We start from the raw sequence: 25,661 nt of genomic DNA, 5'->3' as shown, positions 1-25,661 counted from the left end.
CTTAATAGAGATTAGTCCCAAACTCATAATAATTTAATGATATTATGAATTAAAAAAAAATCAACCATGAGGTGACAATGACACTTGTAAACATGATAATATCTCTAATCTTAATTATAAAACCTTATTTATAAACTATAAATAAAGTCTTATAATTAGGATCAGAGGTAATACTTGATAAAGGGGTAAGTATATTTAATTTTCAAACATAATAAGTCACGTGTATTAAAGAATTGAGAGTATAACTGCAGGGACTTTTGTTGTTTTTTAACAAAAGTATATATAATTACGTTAATTTTAACATTTTAAAATTATTTGAATATTCCTCCAAACAAAAATCCATGCTAATATCGGCGGAGGAAATAGGGCCAGGAAGTGATTGAACAGAGAGAGACTTCAAATTTTATTGTGTTGTGGTAGTGGTAATTATAGGGAGACAATTGGGAATTGATTACTTCTAGGAGATGTTACAGAGCTCACGGCGACTACTAACAGTGGTTTTGGCGAGAAGGCATTGGAGGATATTGGGTGGCAAAGAGATGTCGTGGGGGAGTTCTGAGGTGAAAAAAAAGAACTGAACTCATGAGGGAATAAGGCAGATGGGAGAGAAAAATAAAGAGGGAATAAATTCCATGACACACCTGTAGAACAGTCACAAACTCTTCAGATTGGAAAATAAGCTCCCTCCTTCTAGTTTATTCCAACCGCATGTTCAGAGGGCTTAAAATCCAATAAGCCCAATACATAATAAGCCCTGTCAAACATCACACCATCTTCAATTGGGCTTATCTATGAATTTAAGCCACGTTTGGGCCAACAAACACTAACCCAAATAGGCGCATAAAAGGTAGGCTATCGACGCATCGTGGGTAATGGGCGTAGTTGTGGCACTGGCAGGTGATGGGTGCGGATAGCAAAGAGATGATGGGTTGGACAGGGGCCACGCGTGGAGGCAGACGTCGAAAGGGCATAAAAAGAATAAAGGAAGTAGGCGGTCATAAATGTAATTTGAATCAATTTATGTTTTTTGAACGGAAATCTGAGTACAACTAAAGGCCTTCATCACTTTCGCCTCTGAAACAAAAATGGAGGTTGATTAAAGATGCAAAAGCTATTAATTACAGTATGAGACAATTTAATTAAGAAATCCGCAGTATGGTTTTCTTCCATGTGAACATGATGGCCTCGAATTACCCAATTCCTTTGAATTAAGATCCCAGCATCATTCACAATATCAAAAAAAGGTGATCACTTGTGCAAGCCCAAATTAGCATAGCAATAGCTTCTATACAATTACTAACAAGATTAATTTTCCCTAAATCTCTATTCCAGCGCATGGTTTGGCCATGAATGATACCGACCAACTTTGCAATAGTAGGTGAAACATTTCAAAATATAACTTACTTTAAAAAAAAAAGAGTTAAGTTACATCCAACAATTCAAAATATTTTTTCAGGTGCATTAAGTATTTCAAAATATTTTATGGTGCATACACTTGACATATTTTTTAAATGTATTTAGCACTCTAAAGTATTTTTTTTATCTTGGTGTTGGATGTATCAAAAATAATTTTAGATGCGGGACATATAAAAAAAATGCTTTGAAGTATTGGATATACTAAAAAATATTTCATGGTGTTGAATGCATATAAAAAGATATTTCATAAAGCTAAATATACCACAAAATATTTATAATACTAAATGCACCCAGGAAATATTTCAGGATGCTGGATGCATTTTAACCCTTAAAAGAATGGTTTAGAAGGTATTTGTATTAGCTTTTTAAAAACAATTTTAAGAAATTTGAAATAAGTATATAAGAAAAATTTTATTTCGACCGGTATTAAAATACTTTTTAAATGTTTTTACTATAACAACATCCCCTTAATTTAAAATATAAATCATTTAAAAAATAATTAATACTTATTTGTTAATTTTGTCCTTATAATTAATGCTCAAATGTATTAATTATTTATATCTTTTTTTAATCTTTTTCGTCCCTCACAACCTAATTTAAAACGTATAGGGTTGAAAAAAAATTAAAATTTTAGTTACATTTACTGAGATAACTACCATTACTAGTATTTGATTCTCATAAGTTAGCTAAAATAGGAAGTAAATAATTTCACAGATAAGTAAATATAAGAGTGATTATTTGTAAAAGTAATTATTTGTAGTGAAGGCAATCGGGACCTGGATCCCTCCAAGAAAGCAATTCAAGCGTGCCAATTGAACATTCCATTTCCAATTCCATCTCTTGCAGTTCCAAAATACCAAATGCAGCCTAAGACTTCAGTCCAGCCACAGACACCCACCATTTCTTCTTCCAACAATTTTCGGCTCTAGAGAATCCTTTTGCTTTTTTTAGACATTTTGAGTCCTTTGGCTCTTAATTTTGCATTTTTATTTTTCTTTTTTAAGAAATCCAGTTAAGACGGCCACCGCGAATTCAGAGAGCCAACAACCAAATGTTCTGCGGAATCTCATGCCACAATATCCCAATTTCGAGCTTATCTCAGCCTGACAACTTCTTCTGTTGCAGCCATTCCATATATTTCTAGCCATGTCTACCGTTTTTCGAGACCTTTATCAGTTTTTTGTTGCCACCTTCCCCAAACCCTTCTTAATCGGTTCGAGCTTTTCCGGTTTCGAGCCTTCCTCCATTTTCTCGCTGGTTTCCTCGGGAAACTTTTTGAGTTTCGACTGCAATTTCGTGGGGTCCCCTTGGTTTTGGAATTACCATCGTTGGGCCTTTAGATATGGGAGGATGCTGCAGTTATGAGATTTCTTGTGGAGGCAAGGTGATTAGGCATATGGATGATAGAGAATATGGTCGCCAAGAGCGCGAAGACATTGCTTATGGAGATTCCGGAGCTCGAATAAGATTAAGAGGTTCTTCTAAGTTTGTATCAATGTACTGCCAACAAGGAAGTAAAGGGATTAACCAAGATGCATTAACGGTTTGGGAGGTAAAAATTCTCTTTTTAAGGTGTCCCCGTTTAGATTATTTTCTAATTGAAAGAAAATTGTGATGATACATTATTGATATGGAAGCCGCACGGGATTCTTATCAATTGGTCATTTAAGATCTTTTAAATGCATGATCACATTTCTCTCAGGATATGTTTTGATGAGGGAGATGATGGCGGGGAAGGAAAATTAAAGGAATGTTTAATTAGATTTCAACCCCCCACCCTTCCTATATCCTTTATAGTTTGTTTCGTTTCTTTCCCTTTATTCTCCTTCCAGCTCGCAAACATACCATGTGGGTGATATAATCTTTGGTTGTTGTATTGAAGTGCAACCATTTTTAATTGATGAACGTATACGGTTAGGATTAACGTTTAATAAGATGTATAATCAGGGCTTTACTGGAGAAAAAGGCAGGATCTTCTGTGGTGTGTTTGATGGTCATGGTCCTCTTGGACACAAGGTTTCACAATATATACGTGACAATCTCCCCGCAAAACTCTCTGAATCAATCAAAATGACTCAACAGAAGAAGGTCGGCAAACTCTGCGATCCTTATCCTCGAGATAGAAGCAGCTATGTTAATCTGTCTGGTGAAAATGGTCAAAACATGTCCCTTGCTTCATGGGAGCGCACCCTTGTCAAATCTTTCAATGAGATGGATGAAGATGTTGCTCGAGACATCAACACTGACAGTTTTTCCAGCGGAACCACTGCTGTCACTGTAATTCAACAGGTATAACTATAATTTACGTTCACAATTCCACAATTATGATGGAAGACAGACACTAATATGAGACAAACACACAGCACAATTTTGACCCTTAAAAATACACAATCACGACAGGCATATGGAAATGTTAGCATGCACGTTAATTTGTTGGATGTTAGTAATCCTTGCATGAGAAGTTTTGACAAAAAAAGTTCCTACTTAAAGAAACAGAGTTATGGGTACTTAAGACATTTTATCATAAACACATTGTAAATGAAGGGTGTTTTTTTTATTTTCCCTGAATAAAATAATTGCTTGAGAATTTATTTAGTTAAATGACTTGTGGAAAACACAGGAGGCTTTTGTCTGAAGGAACCCCATGTGGAAGTTAGCAGTGTCTCTTTATATATTTGTTGTTAGATAGAAAGATAGGCATGTTCTTGCTTCTTCTTCTTTTTTTTCTTTCTTTTTTCCATTTTGGCTTGGATGGAAGATAAGTATGTGACCTTTCAGGGTGACCAGCTGATAATTGCAAATTTGGGAGATTCTCGTGCAGTTCTTTGTACAAGAGGAGATGATGCCGAGCTTCATCCTGTTCAACTCACTGTGGACTTGAAACCTGATATTCCAAGTGGGTGTTGACTGTTAATGACGTTATTTCCAATGTCTTATGAAGCTTTCAAGTCTGTGTCAAACTAGCTATTATTGTTGTCATTGATCAGGCGAAGCCATGAGAATCCAAAATTGTGAAGGCAGAGTTTTTGCTGCGGCAGAAGAATCACAAGTATACAGAATATATATGCCTGATGAGGACTGTCCTGGACTAGCTATGTCAAGAGCCTTTGGAGATTTCTGCCTAAAAGATTATGGCCTCATCTCAGTTCCTGACGTCTTCTATAGGAAAATAACTAAGCAGGATGAGTTTGTCGTGTTGGCAACGGATGGGGTAAGTGTATCAAAACCTCAACATCCTATAGAGAACATTAATTACCGGGCAAATATCAATATCAATCAATATAAAATGTACAAAGTGTTGGGAGTTTTACCATTTACAAGCTGTGAACAATGTGATTTATACAAATACATGGATCCACCCTAATTCTATCTAATAGTGGAAGCAAATAATTTTTTTCCAGATTTGGGATGTGCTATCAAACGCTGAAGTGATAAGTATAGTTGCTTCAGCGCCAAGGAGGTCCATGGCAGCAAAAATGTTAGTAAGGCATGCTGTTTCTGTATGGAGATACAAGTATCCTAATGCCAAGATCGATGATTGTGCAGTGATATGCTTGTTCCTGCATGAACAGCCTCCTCTACCCGATTCTCTATCTACTAGGAGCAACGTAAATAAAAGGAAGCACCTCAGTACTCCTGCCTCTAAACCCACTAGAAATGATGGCACTGAATGCTCGGTAGATGATGGCAAGAGTTCTGTAATAACGTTAGGGCAAGAATTGGATGGTCGTGGAAGATTGTCTAGGGCCAACTCTGTATCCAATTCAAAATATCCACGACTCTCTAGGGTTGTGAGTAGAAAATCTTCTCAGTGCGTTGATGGGGTTGAAGTTCCTTAGCCCTGCCTTTCGAATTCAGTGATACATATTAGACTTCAAGTTGTGTTACAAGGTGTTGGAGATTGAGGCTCCAGTATATGATTCCACATAAAGTAGTGGATTAAATCAGCCAAAACCACACAAGATATAATAAGGGTTGTCTCCTCAAAATACTACCAGACGCCGCCATAACGGCAAGAACTGAAAATGGAAGAAAGAAAGGGAAAATGAAGACAAACATTTTGTAACATTTGTATTGGTACTAGAAAATAATGAGAGCCGTCGATAGCAAGACTTGTGTCATATTGATGTAAAACAAGAGTTAGCGAAAAAGATGGAAAACGAAAACATTATCGATTCTAACACGGGGATTTTATATTTAGCACATAGTTTGTTTTTCATTATAAAGTTGAATTAAGGCTTGTAATGATATCGATGAAAATTGATTTAACTGGTTCCCTGATAGAATTTTTTTGAAGGCATTTAATATATAAAATAGTATTGTGAAAGTTCATTGTTTTAACAGTCATGGACAGTCATATGACATCTACAATTTCTTTGGACGATCATTGAAATCAATGATTCTAGTTTTAAATCGTGCTTTCGATTATTCGTACTTCCATTGTAATGGGCTTCTGATCATATCCCTTTCTTGCTCTCTATTCAAACAATTTCCTCGCAAAACTAGTGGCACGCATAATTAAGTTAAACCGTGAGATTCCAAAGGCTTAATGCAGAATTCTCAAGGTTAAACACCGGCAATTTCCTCGGACATAAGCACAAGAACTTTAAGGGTTTCAGGTGTTATAAAACACATGCAGATCCTACTTGTGCTTTTTAGAAAAAAAATCCCAAAGTCAAAATTAATTTGCTGAGACAGAGATGAGAGCAAAAAAGCACTGGCCACAAGTCTGAGCACATGCATCGAATGATTGCACTTGAATCTGACAGTGCAGGAGAGAAGAGCTTTAAAACAAGAAACAAAAGAGATGAGTAAATGCAAATGTGAGCTAATCTAGTAATCTTCATGGTCCCAAACATCGGCAGCACTCCTGAGTGGTCCCGCGCTTTTGTTCACAAAGAGCTCTTTACCATCCAGTACTCGTCTCTGCATCCACCGTTCACATTTCACATCACATCAGCATTAATTAATCAAATTATCTGGAGCAGCACACTTTTCTCACTTGTTTCTCCGAATAATAAATGGAGTTGTGAGGGGCTTGCATCTGGGATGCTGCTGAATGGTCCGGAATGGTCCAGTTGAAAACACTGACATTTTCTCTCATCCTTTCTGGTTTGGTTGATTTGGGGATGACACTTGTCCCTCTCTGAATGGCCCACCTCACCAACACCTGTCCTGGGCTGTTGTTCAGCTTCTTTGCTATCCTATCCACTGTCTGATCATGGATCAGATCCCTCCCTCCTCCTGATGATTCAACTGGTGAGTATGCCTATCATCATAACCAACATCCTTTGTCACACGAATCAAGAAATTCTAATTCGCTAAGGAAGTTTAGTGTAATTCGTTACAGTGACATGAATGCCTTTCTCCTTGCAAGCCTCAAGCATCTTATCATTTCTCCATCCGGGATGCATCTCCATCTAAAACATCATCAACTATAATACTTCAGGAACTAATAGTGCTATTAATTCAATTAACAACTTTAGAACATATGCTTCCTTTGAGATGTCAAAGAACCAAGTCGAATCTTGTACATTATTAATGTAATCATATATTCGAAGAGAAAGTGATGTAAAAGAACAAGTTTTATGATGCATGAAGATGTTGGAGAGGCATATGATTTGACCTGGCAGACCGAGGGTAACACACGAGCAAAGCCGAGCAGCTTGTTGAGCTTGGTGAGAGTGAAATTGCAGATTCCAATGTCTCTAACAAGCTTCGCGTTCACAAGGTTCTCCATTTCTCTCCACACACCTTCCATGTCAAACTCCAATACTTCTCCTTCGTTTGGTGGTCTGCTTGCTCCTTCTCTTAGATGAAATGGCCAGTGAATCTGCTTTCTCGAAAATAAATCATGGTACAGCGATTCTTTATCATTTCATTTATATACTCATCAAGGAAAGATTTTTTTAAAAAAAAAATTATTACTCTTGTCATTTAAGGAAAGTTAATTACTTCACTAAATATAACAACTAATTAATCTGCAAGAGTATCAAAATACCCAAGCAGGTATATGAAAGCTTAATGAAATTACCAAGTAAAGATCAAGGTAGTCAAGTTGGAGTTCTCGAAGGGTATTGTCCAATGCAGGCCTTACCCTTTCCGGGGCCAATTCAGTGCACCTACGTATCCAGGTTTCAAAAGCATACATATTCGTGTGTGTGTGTGTGTGTGTGTGTGTTTTATATAGGCAGATTAAGTTAAAGATTAGAATCTCATTTCAGTCATCAAATCATGAGTTTTATATCAATAGATGTTTTTTTTTTAATATGTTTTATGTCACTTAATTTATACTTTTGTTTCAATTATGTACATATATATACTGTGCGCATAATAAGGTTAAAACTATGTACCAGAGCTTAGAGGTGATAAAGAGATCCTTCCTATCAATTCCTGTTTGCATGGCAGATTGGAGTGCCTCTCCCACCTGTAAGTAGACATTTTCAGGACAACATACAGTAGAAAGGGGATTCAAATCTATGAAGATAGACTTTGGTAGTAGGTAGACAAATGTCTTAGCATTAAAGTTGAAGAAGTCGACTTTGATAAACATATGTTGTGTGCAACAAGTAGAAGAAACGGAAAATACCTGTTATTGAATTCTATAATGCCAAGCAGTGTCAATTTGCCTATAACCAGCCTAGAAGGAGCAGAGCAATATTGCACAGTTAAGAGTGAAAACGGAAGAGGAACCTAAACACATAGGGAATTGTACCTCAACAACAATGGCAGTACTCACAGAAGATGAGGCATCAGAACCAGATTTCCAGGTACCCAATCCAACGGCTGGTATGGAATGGCCACTGCAGAGATCAAACGACTGATGTAGAGGGTCATGTATGGGAAATGCTTGAGCCATCTTTTTACCTTAAGCTCTCAAAAATGGCGCTATGGTTTCTGCTTGTTGCTGTTATAGCAACAGAGACCCTTTCAAATGGTTGCCAACAACTAGGAGCTTACTTCCTCTATTACTATCCCTTTTTGGCTCCCTCTTTACCACGTCTTCTTCTTTTCTCTTCTCTCTCCATCTCTTTCTTCTCAACACTATATATATATATATAAAATTATTAACAACTTTGGTAACGATGAAATAGAAATAAATAGAAATAGGAAAGCATGTTGTGCAGTATGTCTGACATTATGTATAAAAATTCATCAAAAAGGTAATGTACTATTGGAATCGAATGTGATCATGTTTTTTCTTACCCTTTTCAGACTTTCTAAGTGGATATGCTATAATATGCCGCCCCACTTGTACCATTGTCCTTTCCTACTTACTGCAAACACTACAAATGTTCCCCCCCCCCCCTCTATGAAACCACCAGCTGGTCCCAAATTCCCACTTTTCCCATTAAAAAAAAACGTAATATTTCCTACTTTTATGGCATTCAGGCCAAGCAACATTGGTTAATTTCAAAGTTACATTTAGTTTTCTTAATATAGAACTTTAACTAAAGTTAATCACCATAAAAGAATGAAAACGCAGCTTTAGGTAGCAGCGAAGCACAAACTTTCGGACAAAAGGTGGGCAGATCGGGATTTTTCTTTCTTCTTTTTTTTGGGCACGAATTGCTCATTAATTAATATATTTTAGTATTTAGAATTTAGAATTTCTTTTTAAATGTTCTGGGTTATTTTTTGGGTCACTATATTATTTTTTTAAATACTTAGTCCAACTTAAAAAAGGTAAACTTTACTGAATGTTGCCGATCATAAAATCTGATCTTTTAATTTTATAAACCTTTGCACTGATTTTTCAAACTCCTACTATTTTTTAAATCTGCAACAACTTCTCTATAATACATAAGGGCTTAAATATAAAAGAACACAATTTCTGGATAATCACAATTAAAAAATACTCCCTATCCTCTTATAAAAGAAACAATTATCACATTTACTTTGTCCCCATTTATAAAAAATATTTACAAGATGTCTCAAAATTTCTTAGTTAATTTCTATTTTATCCACATTAATTACTTATTTTAATACTTAATGCATTTATTATCTCATTTCCAAAACATCATTCTCTCTATTTTGATAATTTCTTTATTCTCTTTTTTATACTCCCCCCATAAATAAATGTATTTTTGAGAAAAACTTATAATGTTTAAGTATTTATTTTTTTAATCAATTTTAACTGACTTTTTTATCTATTATTTTTTATCCATCCTGAGAAGCGCACTATTGAGAAGGCTTTGATATTTATACTCTTAATTTGATCGAGATTAATCTGAAGTGTAAAGTGAATTGAAGATACTTTGAATTAAAAAAAAAAATTCTTATCAAATAGATGGAGGGAGTGTAAAGTGATGACTAGATATGAGCCCACAACATTTTGCACAAAGCTGAAAAATGAGCTATGTTATTAATAACTTATAAATAATACGGATTATTATAGTCTTTTTATATTTTACATTGATGATTATAATTAATTTTTTAAAAATAATTTTATTGTATAAGGTTTTAAATATCACTTTCCGCATTGTCAAGGTCCTTGAAAAGGGACAGACAAGGAGGCCTGAGCCTGACAGCACGAAGAGGCACCCGTGAAGTGTTTGGCGGGCGGGCTTTGGAACTCAGAAAATATGAAATTCAAATCACACTTCCCCGTTCATCCACACCGTTCTTCCCTTCACTCTCAAGTCCAAAGCAATCCCAATTTCCAGAAGTTAGCATTAATCAAAAACCAATCATATTTCTTACTTTAATTTAATGAAACTAAAGCATGGCTTCAACAAAAGCACAGGCAGTAAAAGCTAAAAGCCTTTCTTGTATTACATAGAACAAAGTAAGTACCATCACCAACATCACCATCGCCTTCTCATTTTTTTTCACATTGCAGGCAGCTATTACATTACACAACCTTAAGCACTTCAAAAAAGCATACAATACAGACACGAGAAGAAGCAATTTCAGTCTGTGTTGCTGCATTTGCGCACGATATAGCGATAAGCGGCAACCTTTTTCCTGCGAGAGCCACTGTTATCCACAGACAGTACCAACTTGCCTGCCTCTTTTGATGTGAATGAGTTGTGTATTGCTTCTTCTGATGCTCGCATCTTCCTCGCCTTTTCTACTGCTATTATGTAGCTTCCTTCTGCATTTGGCACAAACTCTGCACTGTACTCTAAGTCCCACCCTCCCACCACTATGTCCCATGTGATTGTTGCTCCTGCCTGTACGTAGTTCATTTTCATTACATTAATGATCTAACTATTCATTTGATTTCACCACAAGTTTTATTTATACAGTTAGATTGATGCTTTTACAACCTTCCAAGTTTTATTAATGACGCTGATATGTCTTCACCTGAATGAAGTAACTATTGAAGATTAAATTTTGCAATTTCTTTTTTCTCTTAAAAACATGTGCATAGTGCATAAGAAAAGTGTCACTGAGGAATATCACCTCAATTCCTTCAATTTGTATGTTCACTTTCTCCCCTCCCTTTACAGTGAACTCAGAAGCAGGTTTTGGGGGACCATTCTGCAAATCAACAGGTCTACACAGTCCTCCGTACTGAACTGGAATATCCTCGGGCCTTACAAATCTGATCACAACAAAACAATCCACATCTCAGATCGCCAACCCGGTGCGAAAACTCAAAGCATGTGAGGATCATATAGGTAACAGACAAAAAGAAATGCAGAGGAACAGCTTCAACATTGGAAACCAATGAACAAAACCCAAACCAAACTTTAAAATAAACAGTTCATTTGCGCATAGTGAGAGACTGAACCAAAAGGAAGCATAACCAAACAACTCACTTGTAGAGTGTCTCCACAGCATTTCCTTCCTTAGAGATCACAAATTTGCTCTTAGTTCGTTGGGTCAGAAAAGGACTGAACATTGAATACAACAGACTGAAGTACCACGGGACATTGATGAAAATCTGAAAGCAAGACAAAGAAAGTAGTGAAGTTTCTAGCACACCAAGAGAACAAGAGGACCATCATGTCTCATTTTTCGAGTAAAACAACAAAAGACAAGACAGACAAACAATGTACCTTGCGAGCCACCATTTCTGGGTAATTGTCTTGGAACAGATTGAGGATCTGATTAGAAGCCAACCTAAGCTCTCTCCTAGGCATGTCCTTAAGGTCAGTAACTTGAATAATAGAATTGACCCCACCAGGCTTGAAATGAAGAAGCTTAATGCCTCTCTCCAAAACTTGAACTCTCCACCTCAGAAATTTCTTAAGCTTCTCTTCATCAGCAAATATTCTTTCGTACATTTCTTTATCTTTGAAAACACCGTAAGCATTGTAGCACACGGGGTGCCCCTCTCTGTCATATCCGTGCATATAGGCTATAACCCCTTCAAGCTCTTTGAAGCCCAAGTCCTCCTCAACGATGTCGTCTGCTCCGAAGTCCTTCCTCCAAGCCAAGCATTTCAGAAGCATGTTAAGAGCATCTCCGACTCTGAAATCTCTGGCTCTCAGAAACTTCAAGAGAATGACATCAGCTTTTTCGTCACCTCCAAGCAGGGAAACGCCCCACACGGAACATTCAGAGGAATTAGAGGCTTTAAGCTGGTCTTTGAGCTGTTGAAGAGCCTTCCTCTCAGAGGATTTCAAGTGGGAAATGAAGTAGGTGTCTTCTTTGAAGGAAGGAGTCCGAAGGGTGGCCGCTTCCATTAAAGCTGTGACAAGGCTTTTCTTGTAAGGTTTCGGAGAAGCTTCTGGAAGGCCTTGCAAAGACATGGGAGAAGAGGAGGAATCCATTAATGGGGATTGGAAGGGACGAAGGAGAGAGGCTGCCAAGACGGAGCTTATGTGAGGAATGGGAAATGAGGGGGTATTTGAAAGCGGGATTTTGAAAAATGCAGCAAGCACGGGACTTTATCGAGTGGGTCACAGAGGCAGAGAGAGAAAGCGACGGGGGAAAAGGGAAAGAAACAAGGAAAGAAAAGGACGGGGAAAAGAAAGGATAATTGGAGCCGCGATTTTGGTTTAAAGTTGGGGAGAAGGGACGAAAGTTCAGCAAGCAATCAAGGAAGGAGTCAATTTGAATGGAAATGACACAGTGCGTGGGAGAGAGTGAAGGCACGCTGTGTGTAGAATCATCGGTCATGTGCCACAATTGCTGATGGAAACAAGTTTTAAGGAAAGATAGTAGTGAAAACAGAGGGAGGAACTAGGAAGTGCTTACTAACTTGGGTCTAAATATGAATATCTCAAATATGAATTTGTCTCTAATCATAGCAAAGAATTGAGGCATGGATGGAATAGTTACGTAGGGTGCGAGAGCTTGGAAATGTGGGCATGGGGTTTAAATGTAAAGAAATTAATAATTAGTAATTGTATGGGTGCTTGTGAATAAATGAAGAGACGGAGGCATTGAAATATGTGAGCCATGGCTTGCCGCGAGTGTTGAGGGGAAGATTTTCAATGAGACAATGAGATGGAAATGAAATATTCCAACAAGCAGGGCCCATTGCCTTCCACCTGGCGGCAACAAATCATGAGATGATGATCATTATTAATTAATTCCTGAAGATAGGAAAAGGGGGTTTCCGTTGTAAGTTGGTGGAGAACATGCACTCGTTTATCATGTTGACATCGCCCCCTGGGTTTGTGTCTTCGTCACGCCCATGCCTTTTTTTTTTTTTTTTCAAAAGCTGAATGCCCGTAATAATTACTTCTCCGATCCTAAATATAAGACCTATTTAATTAATTTGATTAGATTAAAAAAGTTAGGTAAGTTAGTTAATTATAAGAAACATGACATGTTTTTCCTAAAACACCATAATCATCTTTCTTGATATCCTCTCTCTTTCTTTTCTACTTGATTATGGTTGAGGGAGATCCATATGGGTAATTTAGAAAAAATTGATAAATATGATAAATATATCTTATATTTAGGATCAAAATCAACTCAACAATTAAGTCCTATATTAAATACTAGAGGAGTACTATATATTTAACATTTATTTCTCAATTTTACTTTTATTTAATTCACAAGAAATATGAATACTCATATTTGAGATTGTGAATTCTCTTATTAGTTTTGTAATATTTATGTTTCTTGTGAATCGCTGAATTTAGATTGTAAATAGTTGAATTTTTATTGTAAATTGCTGAATTTCATTTATTCATTTATGCTCAAACACTTATATTTTGGGTTGTGAATTCTCTTGTATTTCTTGTGAATTGTCAAATTTGGGTTGTAAATCCATAAACTTTTATTGTAAATTTTCAAATTTCACTTGCTCATTCACACTTAAACACTTGGATTTAGGGTTGTGAATTCTATTATATTGCTTATAAATCATCAAATTTTTGTTGTAAATTGCTGAATTTCACTTGTAAATTATCGAATTTCATTTGTTAACTTACACTTGGACACTTGCATTTCTTTTGTTATATATATATATATATATATATATTTGCATCACATAACTAAATAACTTGATTGGCTTGGTAGTCATATCATTTTTGGTATGCTAAGGGGTCATAGTTCAAACCTCCCCTTGGCCACTTCATTCTAAAAATATATATTTCGGCCACCAGAACTCCAACTTTTGGCGGCGGGCCACTTGAGCACCGGCCAAACCTCCGACTTCTTGTTGTCGAAACTCTGACGACAGTTAATATTTATTTTAAAAAAATAAAAAGAGGGATATTTTTGTAATTTTACCCTTAATTTTAATTTCATTTTGGTTCCCGGGGTTGACTGAAATTTTGAAATTTTTTGGGGTTTAACTAATATTAATTGGCTACAATGGTCCTTAAATAAAATTTTTCCATATAAGAATTAGTTGACTAATTTGAGTAGATTAAAAAAAAGTTAAGTTAATTATTTGTAATAAATATGTATTGTTTTTCCTAAAATATCCTTATCAATCAAGTTTATTGGCTAGAACTACCATTATTAGAAAGATTGTCTTTAGAAAAAATGGACAATTATGATAGACAAATTAAATTAGGGTTTTATATTTGTGACTAAAATAAAAGTCAAGCGAGGTCTTATATTAAGTATTATAGGTAGTATGTTATGATTTGAGAGTGTTTTCTTAATATTTGAAATCTCAACATATACACACACACACTACCTCCTGTACTACTTCCAGTCCTTAATATAAGAGCTAGTTGATTCATTTGAGTAAATTAAAAAATAGCTAAGTTAGTTATTTGTAATAAATATGTATTGTTTTTTTTAAAATATCCTTATCAATCAAGTGTATTAGCTAGAATTGCTATCATTACAAGGATTATATTGGAAAAAATGAATAAATATGAGAAACAAAGTGGATTGAGATTTTATATTTATGACCAAAATAAAAATCAAACAAGCTCTTATATTAAGAACTGAGGTAGTACTTAATATAAGAGTTAGTTTACTAATTTGAATAGATTGAGAAAATTAGCTAAACTAGTTATTTGTAATAAATAAGTGTTTTTTTTAAAAATACCCTTTATAATTAAGTGTCATTTGATAAAATATTTAACATGTGTAAATATTACAAGGACTATTTGAAAAGATGAATAAATATGAGAAACAAATGAATTAAGGTTTTATATTTAAGATTAAATTAAAAGTTAAATTAACTCTTAATCACAGGAGAATACTAATAAATTTCAAAATACAGACAACGTGCGTGACCATTAAAAATGAAGTGAATGCGAGAGAAGTGAACTTGTGTTTAACTGTATATCATGCAAACAATCTCGCTAAAAAGAAATTGTCATGTATCAGATACGAATAAACGACATAAACATGATGAATCAACACTTGTCTATTTCGTGGTTATAAAAAATTTAGATGAGTTGCGTGTGAGGGAAACACTTGTTTATTTCAAATGCTTATACTTGGTGTTCTGCTCGATATTGAGAATATAAATAAATAAGTAAATGCAAATAAAATTCTGGCCAAAAAATAAAAATTAAAACTAAAATAAACTCACGGTAATAAAAAATATGATATATATACAAATTTCTTTTTTTTAACAATATATATATATATACGTTTCAAATCATTTTTAAACAAAAAAAAGCAATTTAATCCATCAATATATAATAAAATTTATAATAAGTTACTACCTCCGATCCTTAATATAAGACCTTGTTTGACTTTTATTTTAGTCCTAAATATAAGACCCCAATCCACTTTGTCTCTCATATTTATGTATTTTTTCTAAGGTAATCCTTCTAATAACTGTAGTCCTAGCCAATATAATTGATTAGTAAGGATATTTTAAGAAAAACAATACCTATTTATTACAAATAACTAACTTAACTTCTTTTCTTAATCTTCTCAAATTAGTTAATTGGGTCTTATAATTAGGACCGGAGGTAGTACATTATATTTATAAATTACTAACAGTTTAATATATTTCTCACACTTCATGAACAATGTTGAGAACATTAAATAGTTTAAATTTTATTGAGAGAAAATATGCTTTGAAAAAGACAAAAAGTAAAATAGGATGGCAAACTAGCAAGAAAGTCATGTAAATTTTATACTCAGTGTAATATTTTTAGATTATGAAAAGGCTAATTAACTAATATGAGCAGATTAAGAAAGTTTGTTAAGTTAGTTATTTGTAATAAAAAAGTGTTATCTTTTCTAAAATATTTTTGCTGATCATGTGTATTAGTTAGAATTATTATTTGATGAAATCTTTAACACGTGAAACTACTACAAAAACTACTTTAGAAAAATTGATAATTATGTGAGATAAAGTGGATTGAAGTTTTATATTTAAGACCAAATTAAAAGTTAAACTAACTCTTATATTAAGAATTGAAAATAATATATCTATTTAAAAAGTTCTATTATTTGTCAGCTTTACGCTATGTGCATAGACTCTAATTGAACATATATAATACTTCTCCGGTCGTTAATATAAGACATATTTAATTAATTTGATTAGATTAAGGAAGTTAGGTAAGTTACTTAAATATAAGAAATATGACATATTTTTTCTTAAAACACTATAATTATATTTCTTAATATCATCCCTCCTTCTTCTACTTGATTATGATTGAGGGAGTATCCACAAGGGTAATTTAGGAAAAATTGATAAATATGAGAAATAAGTCTTATATTTAAGACTAAAACCAACTCAATAATTAGGTCTTATATTAACGATCGAAAGAATATAAATTATCCCATTTTTAATTCTTATTGCCAAATTATATGATACTTCAAATTTAATTTAGTTTTATTCTCATACAAAAATTGTGAAAAAGTACTAAACAATGCGATCTTTTTCTTGAATTTTATTTTTAAAAAAATGCAGCCACGTCTAATTTTGCAACTTGTAAGTGTCAGCTTTTTTTTTTCCGCTAGATTTAATGCATAATGTGAAGTCCGAATCAATTTTTTTTTTAAAAAATAATTTTTGCTACTGTACAAAGAAGCTATGGTACGATCACCTGCTATATAAGGCTGTTCGCTCCGATGGCATTTGGCGCTTGTTTGTGTTCTTACACCGGAGCGCTCACTCTCGCGTTAGTAGTGGCGGAGTACCTTTCTCTTTTCAAACCCTCATTCTCTGTGATTTCTTTTGCATGTTCTGTCCATCATCTCTGTATTCCAGGAATTGTGGGAAAGCTAATTGCACAGTCTTTTTTTATAGTTTTTTATGTATTTATTTTAAGCGCAATGAGCTCTTGGTTTGTAAATCATCTGGTGATTTCTGGGCTTATGAGGTTAGGGTTAAGTCCATTTGATCAGTTACGAATTAATGAGTTTGGGTTTCTTCGGGCTGTCATCTGTCTTGTCTCTTTCAATCCATATTCCGCTTGACATTCTGCTTTGTATAATCTTCATCCGGATACCAAAAACTTTTTCTTTTTGAAGAACTAGATTTCTAGATCTTTGTTATTTGGCCATAAATGGAAATGATTGATTTAGTTTTTAGTGATAGGTCCCGTGAATCGGAATGTTTTCCAGGATGACTTTGTGCTGCTGGATAAACTTCCCTGCCTCAAATCTCTTGGTCGCATTGACATTATTTTTTAGTTGCTACTCAGGATCATGTTGCTTTGTGCTTGTTAGTGTTATTGCGGTCATGTGCTAGACTCTATACTGTCTTGCAGACTTGAGGTCAATGCTTAGTTAGTAAGCGTTTATGTTATTCTTTTTCCTTTTATTTTTGGTCTAAAGTTCCTATTCTATGCATTGGCAAATCTCGGAAATGTGATGATAACGTTGATTGGTTTGATTCTCTTTTAAGTTCATGTCACGTACTTTCTTTACGCTTCTTGCCTTAAAAGTTTGTGCATCCAAAAACGAACAAGGCCTGTGCTTCTAAAGCTTTAATATCATTTTTTGAGCTACTGCATTAGTTAGTTAGCTAATCCAGTTTCATCAAAGTCTTCAAAATATTCAACTTCTATAATGGCATTTTTGTGAATTGCATTCATGCTATGATTCATCTTTTATTCATGAAAGGACCTCTTTCGTAACTTGCAATAGGGGGAAAGCAAATCTGTGGCAACAGCTATCTGTTAGGGTCAGGGGAATCAAAGGCTTGCGTGCTATTTTCTTAATTCATTTGATTGCTCTTGTTATATTTTCTATTTACAATGGGGCTAGTACTTTTTGCCACAGCTAGAAATTTTTGATCATTTGATGGATACATTGTCAACATATTGACAAATTATATTTCTTTAAAATTACTTTCTTCTATAGATCGCCAATAGTATGAGTTATCTCCTCTTATACCAGGATGGGGGCAGGAAGGAAAACACAAATTTTCTACGTCAATGGGACTCAGTCTTTCGTTCCAAATTCACCTGTCAGTTCTGCGTGTGGCAGAAATTTGAGAAAAGATCAACTTGGTGGTGTAATATTTGGTTGCAAGAATGCTACCATCAAAGAATGTTTATCTAAGCAGCTTTTTGGTTAGTCTCTTGCATTTGGTTGCTTTTTTAGAAGTTTTGGAATAGCTCTTTGTAGGTGTAAAAAGACAATAAAAGTGACATTTTTTGGGTGCCCATATACAAGTCTCCATCCTTTATGAAATGCAACACAGATATCTTTCAAATAAACTTAAAACTGTAAAAACAATATTGTTGTGTAAAGGAATTTATGCTATGGGTTTTAACTTTTTCTTAGGCTTGCCGGCTCAACACTTCTCCTATGTGAAGAATATTGATCCAGGGCTGCCTCTCTTTCTGTTCAACTATAGTGACAGGAAGCTTCATGGAATCTTTGAGGCTGCTAGCAAGGGGCAGATGTCTATAGACCCTTATGGATGGACTGCTGATGGCTCAGAGAGAACACAGTATCCTGCACAGGTTAATATAGTACTACTAAACTCTGATTGGCTTTATTCTACTTCTATTGCATGTTATCTTGGTCATGATTGAAGTTTATGTTAATGTTTAAGGTGCAAGTTTGTGTTCGGCTCCAATGCCAGCCACTCTCTGAAGATAAATTCAGGCCAGTAATTGCTGACAATTACTACCTTAGCAATCACTTCTGGTTTGAGCTTGACCATGGACAAACTAGAAAGCTTATTTCCTTACTAGCATCTTCAGCAATTGGCCCGGGTACTTATATACCACAGAATACAATGAAGTGGAAAACCGTATCTCGATCTCTTCCATCACATGAAACTTCAGTGGAAGATGAAGCATTTAAAAAACTAACATCAGAGGTAGAGCAATCTACTCAATCAACTAGCAGATATCATTCTCCTGAAGTTGCTTCCATGGATGCTGATAGGGATATCCAGCGAGATTTTCAAGTGGTGTCAACGGAGGCAGAACAGGATGAAAAATCCCTTGTACTAATGAAACTAAAAGAACTGGCTTTGAATCGTGAAAGTCAAAACATTTCTTTCTCAGACGATGTGAAAGACACTCCTGATGAGAATAACCTGGACTCTGCTGAGAAGGGTTGTCTGGAGGCATTAACTGGTTTGGAGAAGAGGGAAGAGTGTCCTAGTCCTCCGTTTGAGTATCAGTGCATCATAGTCCAGGTAGTTGAATGTTTGGATGGAAAAATCTAAACTCTTTACTCTTTAGTTCTTTTCTTCTGGCAAGTAACTTCTAGTGCATTTCAGTTGATGCAAGAGGTCAAAGAATTGACAGCTTTCAAGGAAACACAAACGCAGAAGTGCCGTTATCTGGAGCAGAAGCTGGTATCTTTATTTTGTTGTTTATGCTAGCTAAATTGCGTAACATCTATTAATCTTTCTTGCATGTATTCAAATGTCCATGGTATTCATCTGATTTGACTATATTTGGAACTCCTCAATCTGTTTCATCTATGTCTTCTTGTTAAGTAATTGTCATTATATTAAAATAGACTCCTGCTACTCTCCGAAGTCCAAAAATTTGTAGATTACGTACTCATAGTCTTAACTGTTGATCATTAAATTCTATTCTCAGATATTCATATTTATGTATCATGCCATGGAATTTTTGGTTAATATCTATTTATGTCATTCTAGGTGGACGCAGAATTGGAAATTCACGATCTAAAAGATCGCTGTACGATATTAGAATCTGCATGTAATCTTTCTCTGGAGCATGAGGAAAAGACAGTCATTCAGTCTTCTGATCAGCAGCATTTGGACCTTAAAGAGTCATTGTATTTAATAGGAGGCTACGATGGAGAATCCTTTTTAGCATCTATGGATTTGTATTGCCCTTCCCTGAACGTGATGAAGCCTCTAAGGTCTATGAGCTCAGTTCGCTCTTATGCTTCAACTGTGCAATTGAATGGGGAGCTTTATGTGTTTGGCGGTGGAAATGGTAGTATTTGGTATGACACAGGTACAATATCTTCCTGAATTTACCTTATACCGCAACATTCAGCCATAATGAAGCTTTTGATATTTCCTGAACTTTTGTTGATGTAGTCGAGTCATACAGTCCAATTTGTGATAAGTGGACTCTGTGCCCATCGCTAAATCAGAAGAAAGGAAGCCTTGCCGGAGCTGGTCTAAGCAACAAAATATTTGCCATTGGCGGAGGCAATGGAATTGATTGTTATTCAGAGGTTGAGATGCTTGATCTAGACATAGGAAGGTGGATCTATATTCGTTCAATGCTTGAGAAGGTAAAGTATATTACCTTATGTGTAATACACGATATAAAATCTGATGCTAGAGAAGCTATAATAATGCATTATTTTGAAAGTCCTGAGGGTTTGCGTGGTTTGAGGCTTAAGCTTCTCAACATGCCAGTCTGTAACAAACATTTGATTATACATTGATTTACTTGTTTGAGTTGCTTTTGTGTTTTCCTCTGGACATGTCTATGAAAGTGGGCACGAACTGTTACGTGGAAGCAATATAGTTGGCCTTATTCTCTGTTAATTTTTTTTATACATTAGTCACTTTAGAATATGAAGTCACAGATATGCATGGCCTAGTCTCTTTAGAATATGAAGCAATGTAGTTATGTTGTTTAGACATTAGGCCTTTTGGTTTACTTGTTTAGGAAAACCATCCCAGCTTATTGAACTCAGGACTGTGGTTTGATATTTTCAGAGGTTTGCTCTCGCTGCAGTGGAATCCAATGGTGTTATTTATGTTACTGGTGGATTTGATGGAAATGACTATTTGCAGTAAGATTTATGGTTTTATCTCCTTTAACTTAATCAGTTCATTGATATCAAGAACCCATATTTATAAGCACTAGCAGGACCTGCCCATATAGGTATCTAGAACCAATCAGATATCTTCATGATGCTCCTACTAATACATGCTTCATTAGCCCTATGTTTCGAAGATTTATGATCTATCTCATATTTATCACATGTTGAACTTTGCTGGAATATATATCTATGTATCTGTATTACTGTTTCTCTGCCAAACTTGTATCTATGCGAATGTATTACTGCTTATTGTACACAACAATCTTGCCACGGAGAGTTGTATGTTTGGTTGATTTAAAGTTAATAGAAAATGTTCAGAATGATACGAATAATATTGCTATACTGTTTTCTTATCAGCGAGGTCATTGTCTAGAAAATTGTCAATGAATCGACCTGATTCAATCACATTTTCACGGTTAACAGTTCGCAACCATGTTTTCATTTGATCCACGGAATAATAACACCGTCCTGAGTGGGTTTTCTTTCTGACTGTGGTTCTAGCATCCTCATTTCCTACAGACAGTTGTCTTCTCATATTCTACAAGCAGGCAGCATAAAGTAAAGTTGATTTGTACCTATAGAATCTCTGTAGGATTTTAATACTCTGCTTCACCTTCTGAACATGGTTTGATCTTCATTGTCGAAGAGTATTTGTGATCAATTTTATATTTATATCTGAACTGATGGGAGTGGCACTTGAAACTTTCTTTAGGTCTGCTGAAAGATACGACCCTAGGGAACATCGTTGGACCAAAATAGCCAACATGAATACAAAGCGGGGATGCCACTCATTAGTTGCCCTAAATGACAAGTTGTGAGTTCAGCTCTTTTTCCTCTGGTTTTCGTCATTTTTGTCTTATCAATGCTCTGGGACTTGCTCAAATGTCCTTCATTGTAAATTATGGGTTGGACTTGAATTAGTTGACATAAGGCAGCTCAAAAATTATCCTAAGTTATGTTGACTACATTCACAGGATGATTTTGAAAAGCATGCAGGAAGATTAGGCTACAATTTCCTGCCCACATTGTGGTTAAGTTGCTTAAAGTAATTTTAACAGAAGGATTTTTGTTTTCTACAAGTATTTGTTCTTGTTTGTGAGCTTTCAACATACCTGCCAATGACTTTGTCAAAAAAATTAATGTTCACAAAGAGGGTCAAAATGAGTATTGCTATTGTGGCTGCAGATTTTACTTTCCTTTTCAAAACTTCCAGCCTTAACTGATCCACGACTCACCTAAATTTTATCATTTACGCGTAGGTATGCTCTTGGTGGCTTTGATGGAGATGCAATGGTTCCAAGTGTTGAAGTTTTTGATCCCCGACTTGAGACATGGATGATGGGGAAGCCCATGAATCATCCTAGGGGTTATTCTGCTGCCTCAGTTGTGAATGATTCAATTTATGTGATTGGGGGAGTTAAATTTGGCGAGAACATCTTAGATAATGTAAGTATAACAGTTTTTTGAAAATTTTTTTTAAATGGTGATTATATTAGGAATAGCCTCGTGTTTATATATCTGAAACCCAAATGACAAATGACAGGTTGAGAATTATAAGGAAGGTCAGGGATGGCAAGAAATTTGCACAACAGTCGTTGGCAAAAGGTGTTTCTTGTCAGCTATTTCCCTGTAGAGTTATGAGCCGCCCAAGGTTCAGACTGCATGGATAAGGCACATTACTAACATGACCTCTTTGATGCTCTTCATTGTTAATCAGAGCGATTGCTTGATATATATATTGGTTGTAACTTTTTGGATTAATAGATGGGTATATATTTTGCATTGACCTAACATAATGTCACTGGGATTTTACAAAGAAATTTCATATATAGAGTAAACTACCATTTGGGTAGTTGATCGATGCATGTTCCATTATTACCATTGACATTTGCACATGCATCGTCGTTACTTGTTTCAGATTCAGTTGGGTCATTTCAGGTGAGCTGAATCTGATGCTGTTAACGTCGTCTGCAGTTTCCTCATCAAGCGGGGGGAACTTATTCTAATAATGGCGTTTATAACAAGAATCACCCGTGGGATGCTAAGGCCCATGAAACTATTCCCATGTCAAATATATTTATTATCATTATCATGAACCTAAAGTAAATTAGACTCTGGCCTAATGCCAACCGATTAAAACCAAATAAATAATTGTATTTTTTATGAGAAAACTTATAAACTAGTTTCTGAATTCTATGCAATGTTTTTTCAATTAGAAACTGTTGTGATGGGGAGTTAGCTATGAATCTGGATTTGGGTTGCCACGTTTAGCTTAAAGTTACATCTTAAAGTAATAATAATATCAGATATTATAAATAAAAATATCATATCTCGCACCATAAAGTGGTGAGGAGAGGGGATGTGACGACAAAAGATGGATATATTTCTGTACATTCCCGTCATTTGAAACGCGGATTGCTTTCACCAAGATATCTTCTTCTGCGTCCTTTTTTTTTTTTGGCCAAAAACCAAGATAGTACCTTCTATCATCTTATATTAAACGGACATTTATTTAAGTTCCTTAATAACTGACACCTGGTAATTTGTGCAAAGTGTATTTTCAAATGTAAGGAAACCGATGTGGGATCAACTAAACATATGAGGTTCCGTTCAATGTTGTTATTTTCAAATTCATATTAATTTAGCAATGCCCAAAGAAGAATTATTTGTAAATATCTTGGTTCGGCCATCGGCCTGGTTTTCAATGAAAACAAGAATGTGATGACAATTACCCAGACCGAGATGTTTCCCACGACCCAAAAATTAGACGCTGAAAGAGGTCGTCAATTCGCGACTAATTTATTTGGGTAATCAGTTAGTGGCTGAAAACGACATGTTTCTACCGGTCAAAAAAAAGAAAACGACATGTTTGAAAATGCAAATGTACGACTTAAATGCACATTCAATGTATAGGGATGGTCTCTTGGTTAATTAGGCAGTAATGTTAGGACTGAAATTATGAAAGTTATGAGAAAAATCACGTACGCACTATTCAGCCACGTGAAAAAAATGCATGTTTTATTAAATAAATGTGATGTGCTTAGTCCACCGAAAAAACAATATAATGTGCTTTAGATCTTTTCCCCCACAGTAAGAGAATCCAACCAATCAAATTTTCTTCAGCGGAATATTTAGAATATACTGTATCATCACAACATCCGTATCGATGTGTGCATATGCGTGTGTTCTGTTTCCATAAAATAAGGTTACGATGAGCTATTATAAGTTACTCCTCCTAATCCTTAATATAAGACATGTTTAACTAATTTGATTAGATTAAGAAAGTTAGGTAAGTTAGTTAATTATACAAAATATGACATGTTTTTTCTAAAACACTATAATTATCTTTCTTAATATCCTCCCTTCTTCTTCTCGTGATTATGGTTGGAGGAGTATCATAGGGGTAATTTAAAAAAATTGATAAATATGAAAAACAGGTCTTATATTTAGGATAAAAAACAACTCAACAATTACATCTTATATTAAAGACGGGAGAAGTATATCATAAATTAGAAATTATATATATATAAACTCATTTCTTATATTTCACATAATGCATAAAAAGGGGTGAGTGTGTGTGAGTATATATATTAAAATTAATAAAAAGTCATATTCTTTTATATTCACATGTTATATTTATAAACTGGTCATAAAAATTTAAATCATAAAACATGGCATCAAAATTTGTTTGTGAAGAACGCAAGCCGTATATTTAAAGGGGAAGGAGACATGGGAGTCGCTTTCGTCTGGATGATTCATGCAATCATACACCTTTTGAAAGTGAAAACTCATCTTGTTGGGATCGCCACCGTTCAAATTGCCGTTCCCAATTCCACTGACGATAATAGGATTTTGAGAAAATGACAAACAAAAACCTCATAATATGTAAAATTATGATTTGGGACTCTCAATTTGAAAAATAGCAAATAAAGACATCATAATATGTAAAATTATAATTTGAGATCCTCAATTTGAAAAATAGCAAATAAAGACCCGGTCTCATATTATAAATATGAAATTTTGGTGAAATGTCTGAAATACTCCTAGGCCAAGTAACAAGTTGACTATAAGAAATGACAAGCTCACTTTAGCAAATGATAACTTCAGTAGACCAAATCACAATTTGGCTGAGGTGCATTTCAAACATTTTACCAAAATTTTATATTTGCAATATGAAACCGGGCATTTATTTGCTATTTTTCAAATTAAAAGTCCCAAATCATAATTTCATATATAAAGGGGTCTTTATTTGCTATTTTTCCTAGGATTTTATATATTATATTTCTTATTGTCTTTATGTTGAAAAAATGCACCAAACTTGGGGAGGATTCGGCAACCATCCAACACTCCCATTTTCTTTTTTTTGGGGGGGGGGGAGCCTTATAGGTTTAAACCAAACATTTCTCTTTAATTAATACATGGTAGCTTCCAAATGACGTCACATATATTCAATTGTATGACCAATTATATCGGACCATCACTTCTATATATTTTGAGCACATATGTACATTGCATCTTCTCCTACATCATCGCATTTATCTTCTATTCTCATTTGATCAAATTTCTCGGCTTGGATAATATAATTTTCCCACCATCCACCTTATTGTGGCCAAAAAGATTCTTGAGATTGGAAGCTAGGATCTTTAGTTAGTGTTGGCATTTCACAAGTGGCAACAGAAACTTTT

General features: G+C 34.9%; 3 protein-coding genes and 1 pseudogene across 5 annotated transcripts; 2 read left to right on the top strand and 2 right to left on the bottom strand.

Moving 5' to 3' along the window:
• The first annotated feature begins 2,381 nt into the window (after positions 1 to 2,381).
• Positions 2,382 to 5,635, top strand: LOC114722570 (probable protein phosphatase 2C 65). Its single transcript, XM_028908631.1, has 5 exons — positions 2,382 to 2,968; positions 3,364 to 3,705; positions 4,195 to 4,312; positions 4,404 to 4,627; positions 4,818 to 5,635. Exons 1-5 carry the CDS (start codon positions 2,759 to 2,761, stop codon positions 5,253 to 5,255), a joined length of 1,332 nt encoding a protein of 443 aa, XP_028764464.1. The 5' UTR covers positions 2,382 to 2,758; the 3' UTR covers positions 5,256 to 5,635.
• A 614-nt stretch (positions 5,636 to 6,249) lies between these two features.
• Positions 6,250 to 8,275, bottom strand: LOC114722636 (aldose reductase-like; annotated as a pseudogene).
• Positions 8,276 to 10,166: 1,891 nt separating this feature from the next.
• LOC114722661 (patellin-6-like) lies at positions 10,167 to 12,201 on the bottom strand. Its single transcript, XM_028908742.1, has 4 exons — positions 11,424 to 12,201; positions 11,184 to 11,308; positions 10,825 to 10,966; positions 10,167 to 10,592 (listed from the first exon to the last, which is right to left on the bottom strand). Exons 1-4 carry the CDS (start codon positions 12,138 to 12,140, stop codon positions 10,329 to 10,331), a joined length of 1,248 nt encoding a protein of 415 aa, XP_028764575.1. The 5' UTR covers positions 12,141 to 12,201; the 3' UTR covers positions 10,167 to 10,328.
• Positions 12,202 to 16,859: 4,658 nt separating this feature from the next.
• LOC114722591 (kelch-like protein 8) lies at positions 16,860 to 22,787 on the top strand. Of its 3 annotated transcripts, XM_028908669.1 has the most exons (11): positions 16,860 to 16,886; positions 18,094 to 18,269; positions 18,484 to 18,665; positions 18,758 to 19,351; positions 19,436 to 19,513; positions 19,826 to 20,150; positions 20,237 to 20,436; positions 20,870 to 20,946; positions 21,689 to 21,790; positions 22,236 to 22,422; positions 22,520 to 22,787. In XM_028908669.1, exons 2-11 carry the CDS (start codon positions 18,095 to 18,097, stop codon positions 22,607 to 22,609), a joined length of 2,010 nt encoding a protein of 669 aa, XP_028764502.1. In that variant the 5' UTR covers positions 16,860 to 16,886; position 18,094; the 3' UTR covers positions 22,610 to 22,787. The 3 variants fall into 3 exon arrangements, with proteins under 3 accessions (XP_028764502.1, XP_028764503.1, XP_028764504.1); XM_028908670.1 differs by lacking the exon at positions 16,860 to 16,886 and having other exon boundaries at positions 18,107 to 18,269; positions 18,516 to 18,665; XM_028908671.1 differs by lacking the exon at positions 16,860 to 16,886 and having other exon boundaries at positions 18,213 to 18,269; positions 18,557 to 18,665.
• Positions 22,788 to 25,661: the final 2,874 nt, after the last annotated feature.

Source organism: Neltuma alba, unplaced genomic scaffold, assembly GCF_004799145.2.
Source record: "Neltuma alba isolate B1F8T4 unplaced genomic scaffold, ASM479914v2 tig00012097_pilon, whole genome shotgun sequence".
Lineage (NCBI taxonomy): Eukaryota > Viridiplantae > Streptophyta > Magnoliopsida > Fabales > Fabaceae > Neltuma > Neltuma alba.
Note: the sequence above shows the minus strand (reverse complement) of the source record. Positions and strands in the feature narration are given on the sequence as shown.

Bases quoted from the DNA above. Each gene is read 5' to 3' on its own strand.
- LOC114722570 (XM_028908631.1), top strand. From the start codon at position 2,759: ATGGGAGGATGCTGCAGTTATGAGATTTCTTGTGGAGGCAAGGTGATT. The intron at 2,969-3,363 runs GTAAAAATTCTC...ATGTATAATCAG, and splicing joins ATGCATTAACGGTTTGGGAG to GGCTTTACTGGAGAAAAAGG. The intron at 4,628-4,817 runs GTAAGTGTATCA...ATTTTTTTCCAG, and splicing joins TCGTGTTGGCAACGGATGGG to ATTTGGGATGTGCTATCAAA.
- LOC114722661 (XM_028908742.1), bottom strand. From the start codon at position 12,140: ATGGATTCCTCCTCTTCTCCCATGTCTTTGCAAGGCCTTCCAGAAGCT. The intron at 11,309-11,423 runs GTACATTGTTTG...TCTTGCTTTCAG, and splicing joins CAGAAATGGTGGCTCGCAAG to ATTTTCATCAATGTCCCGTG. The intron at 10,593-10,824 runs GTGATATTCCTC...AACTACGTACAG, and splicing joins TACAAATTGAAGGAATTGAG to GCAGGAGCAACAATCACATG.
- LOC114722591 (XM_028908669.1), top strand. From the start codon at position 18,095: ATGGGGGCAGGAAGGAAAACACAAATTTTCTACGTCAATGGGACTCAG. The intron at 19,514-19,825 runs GTATCTTTATTT...ATGTCATTCTAG, and splicing joins GTTATCTGGAGCAGAAGCTG to GTGGACGCAGAATTGGAAAT. The intron at 20,151-20,236 runs GTACAATATCTT...TTGTTGATGTAG, and splicing joins TAGTATTTGGTATGACACAG to TCGAGTCATACAGTCCAATT.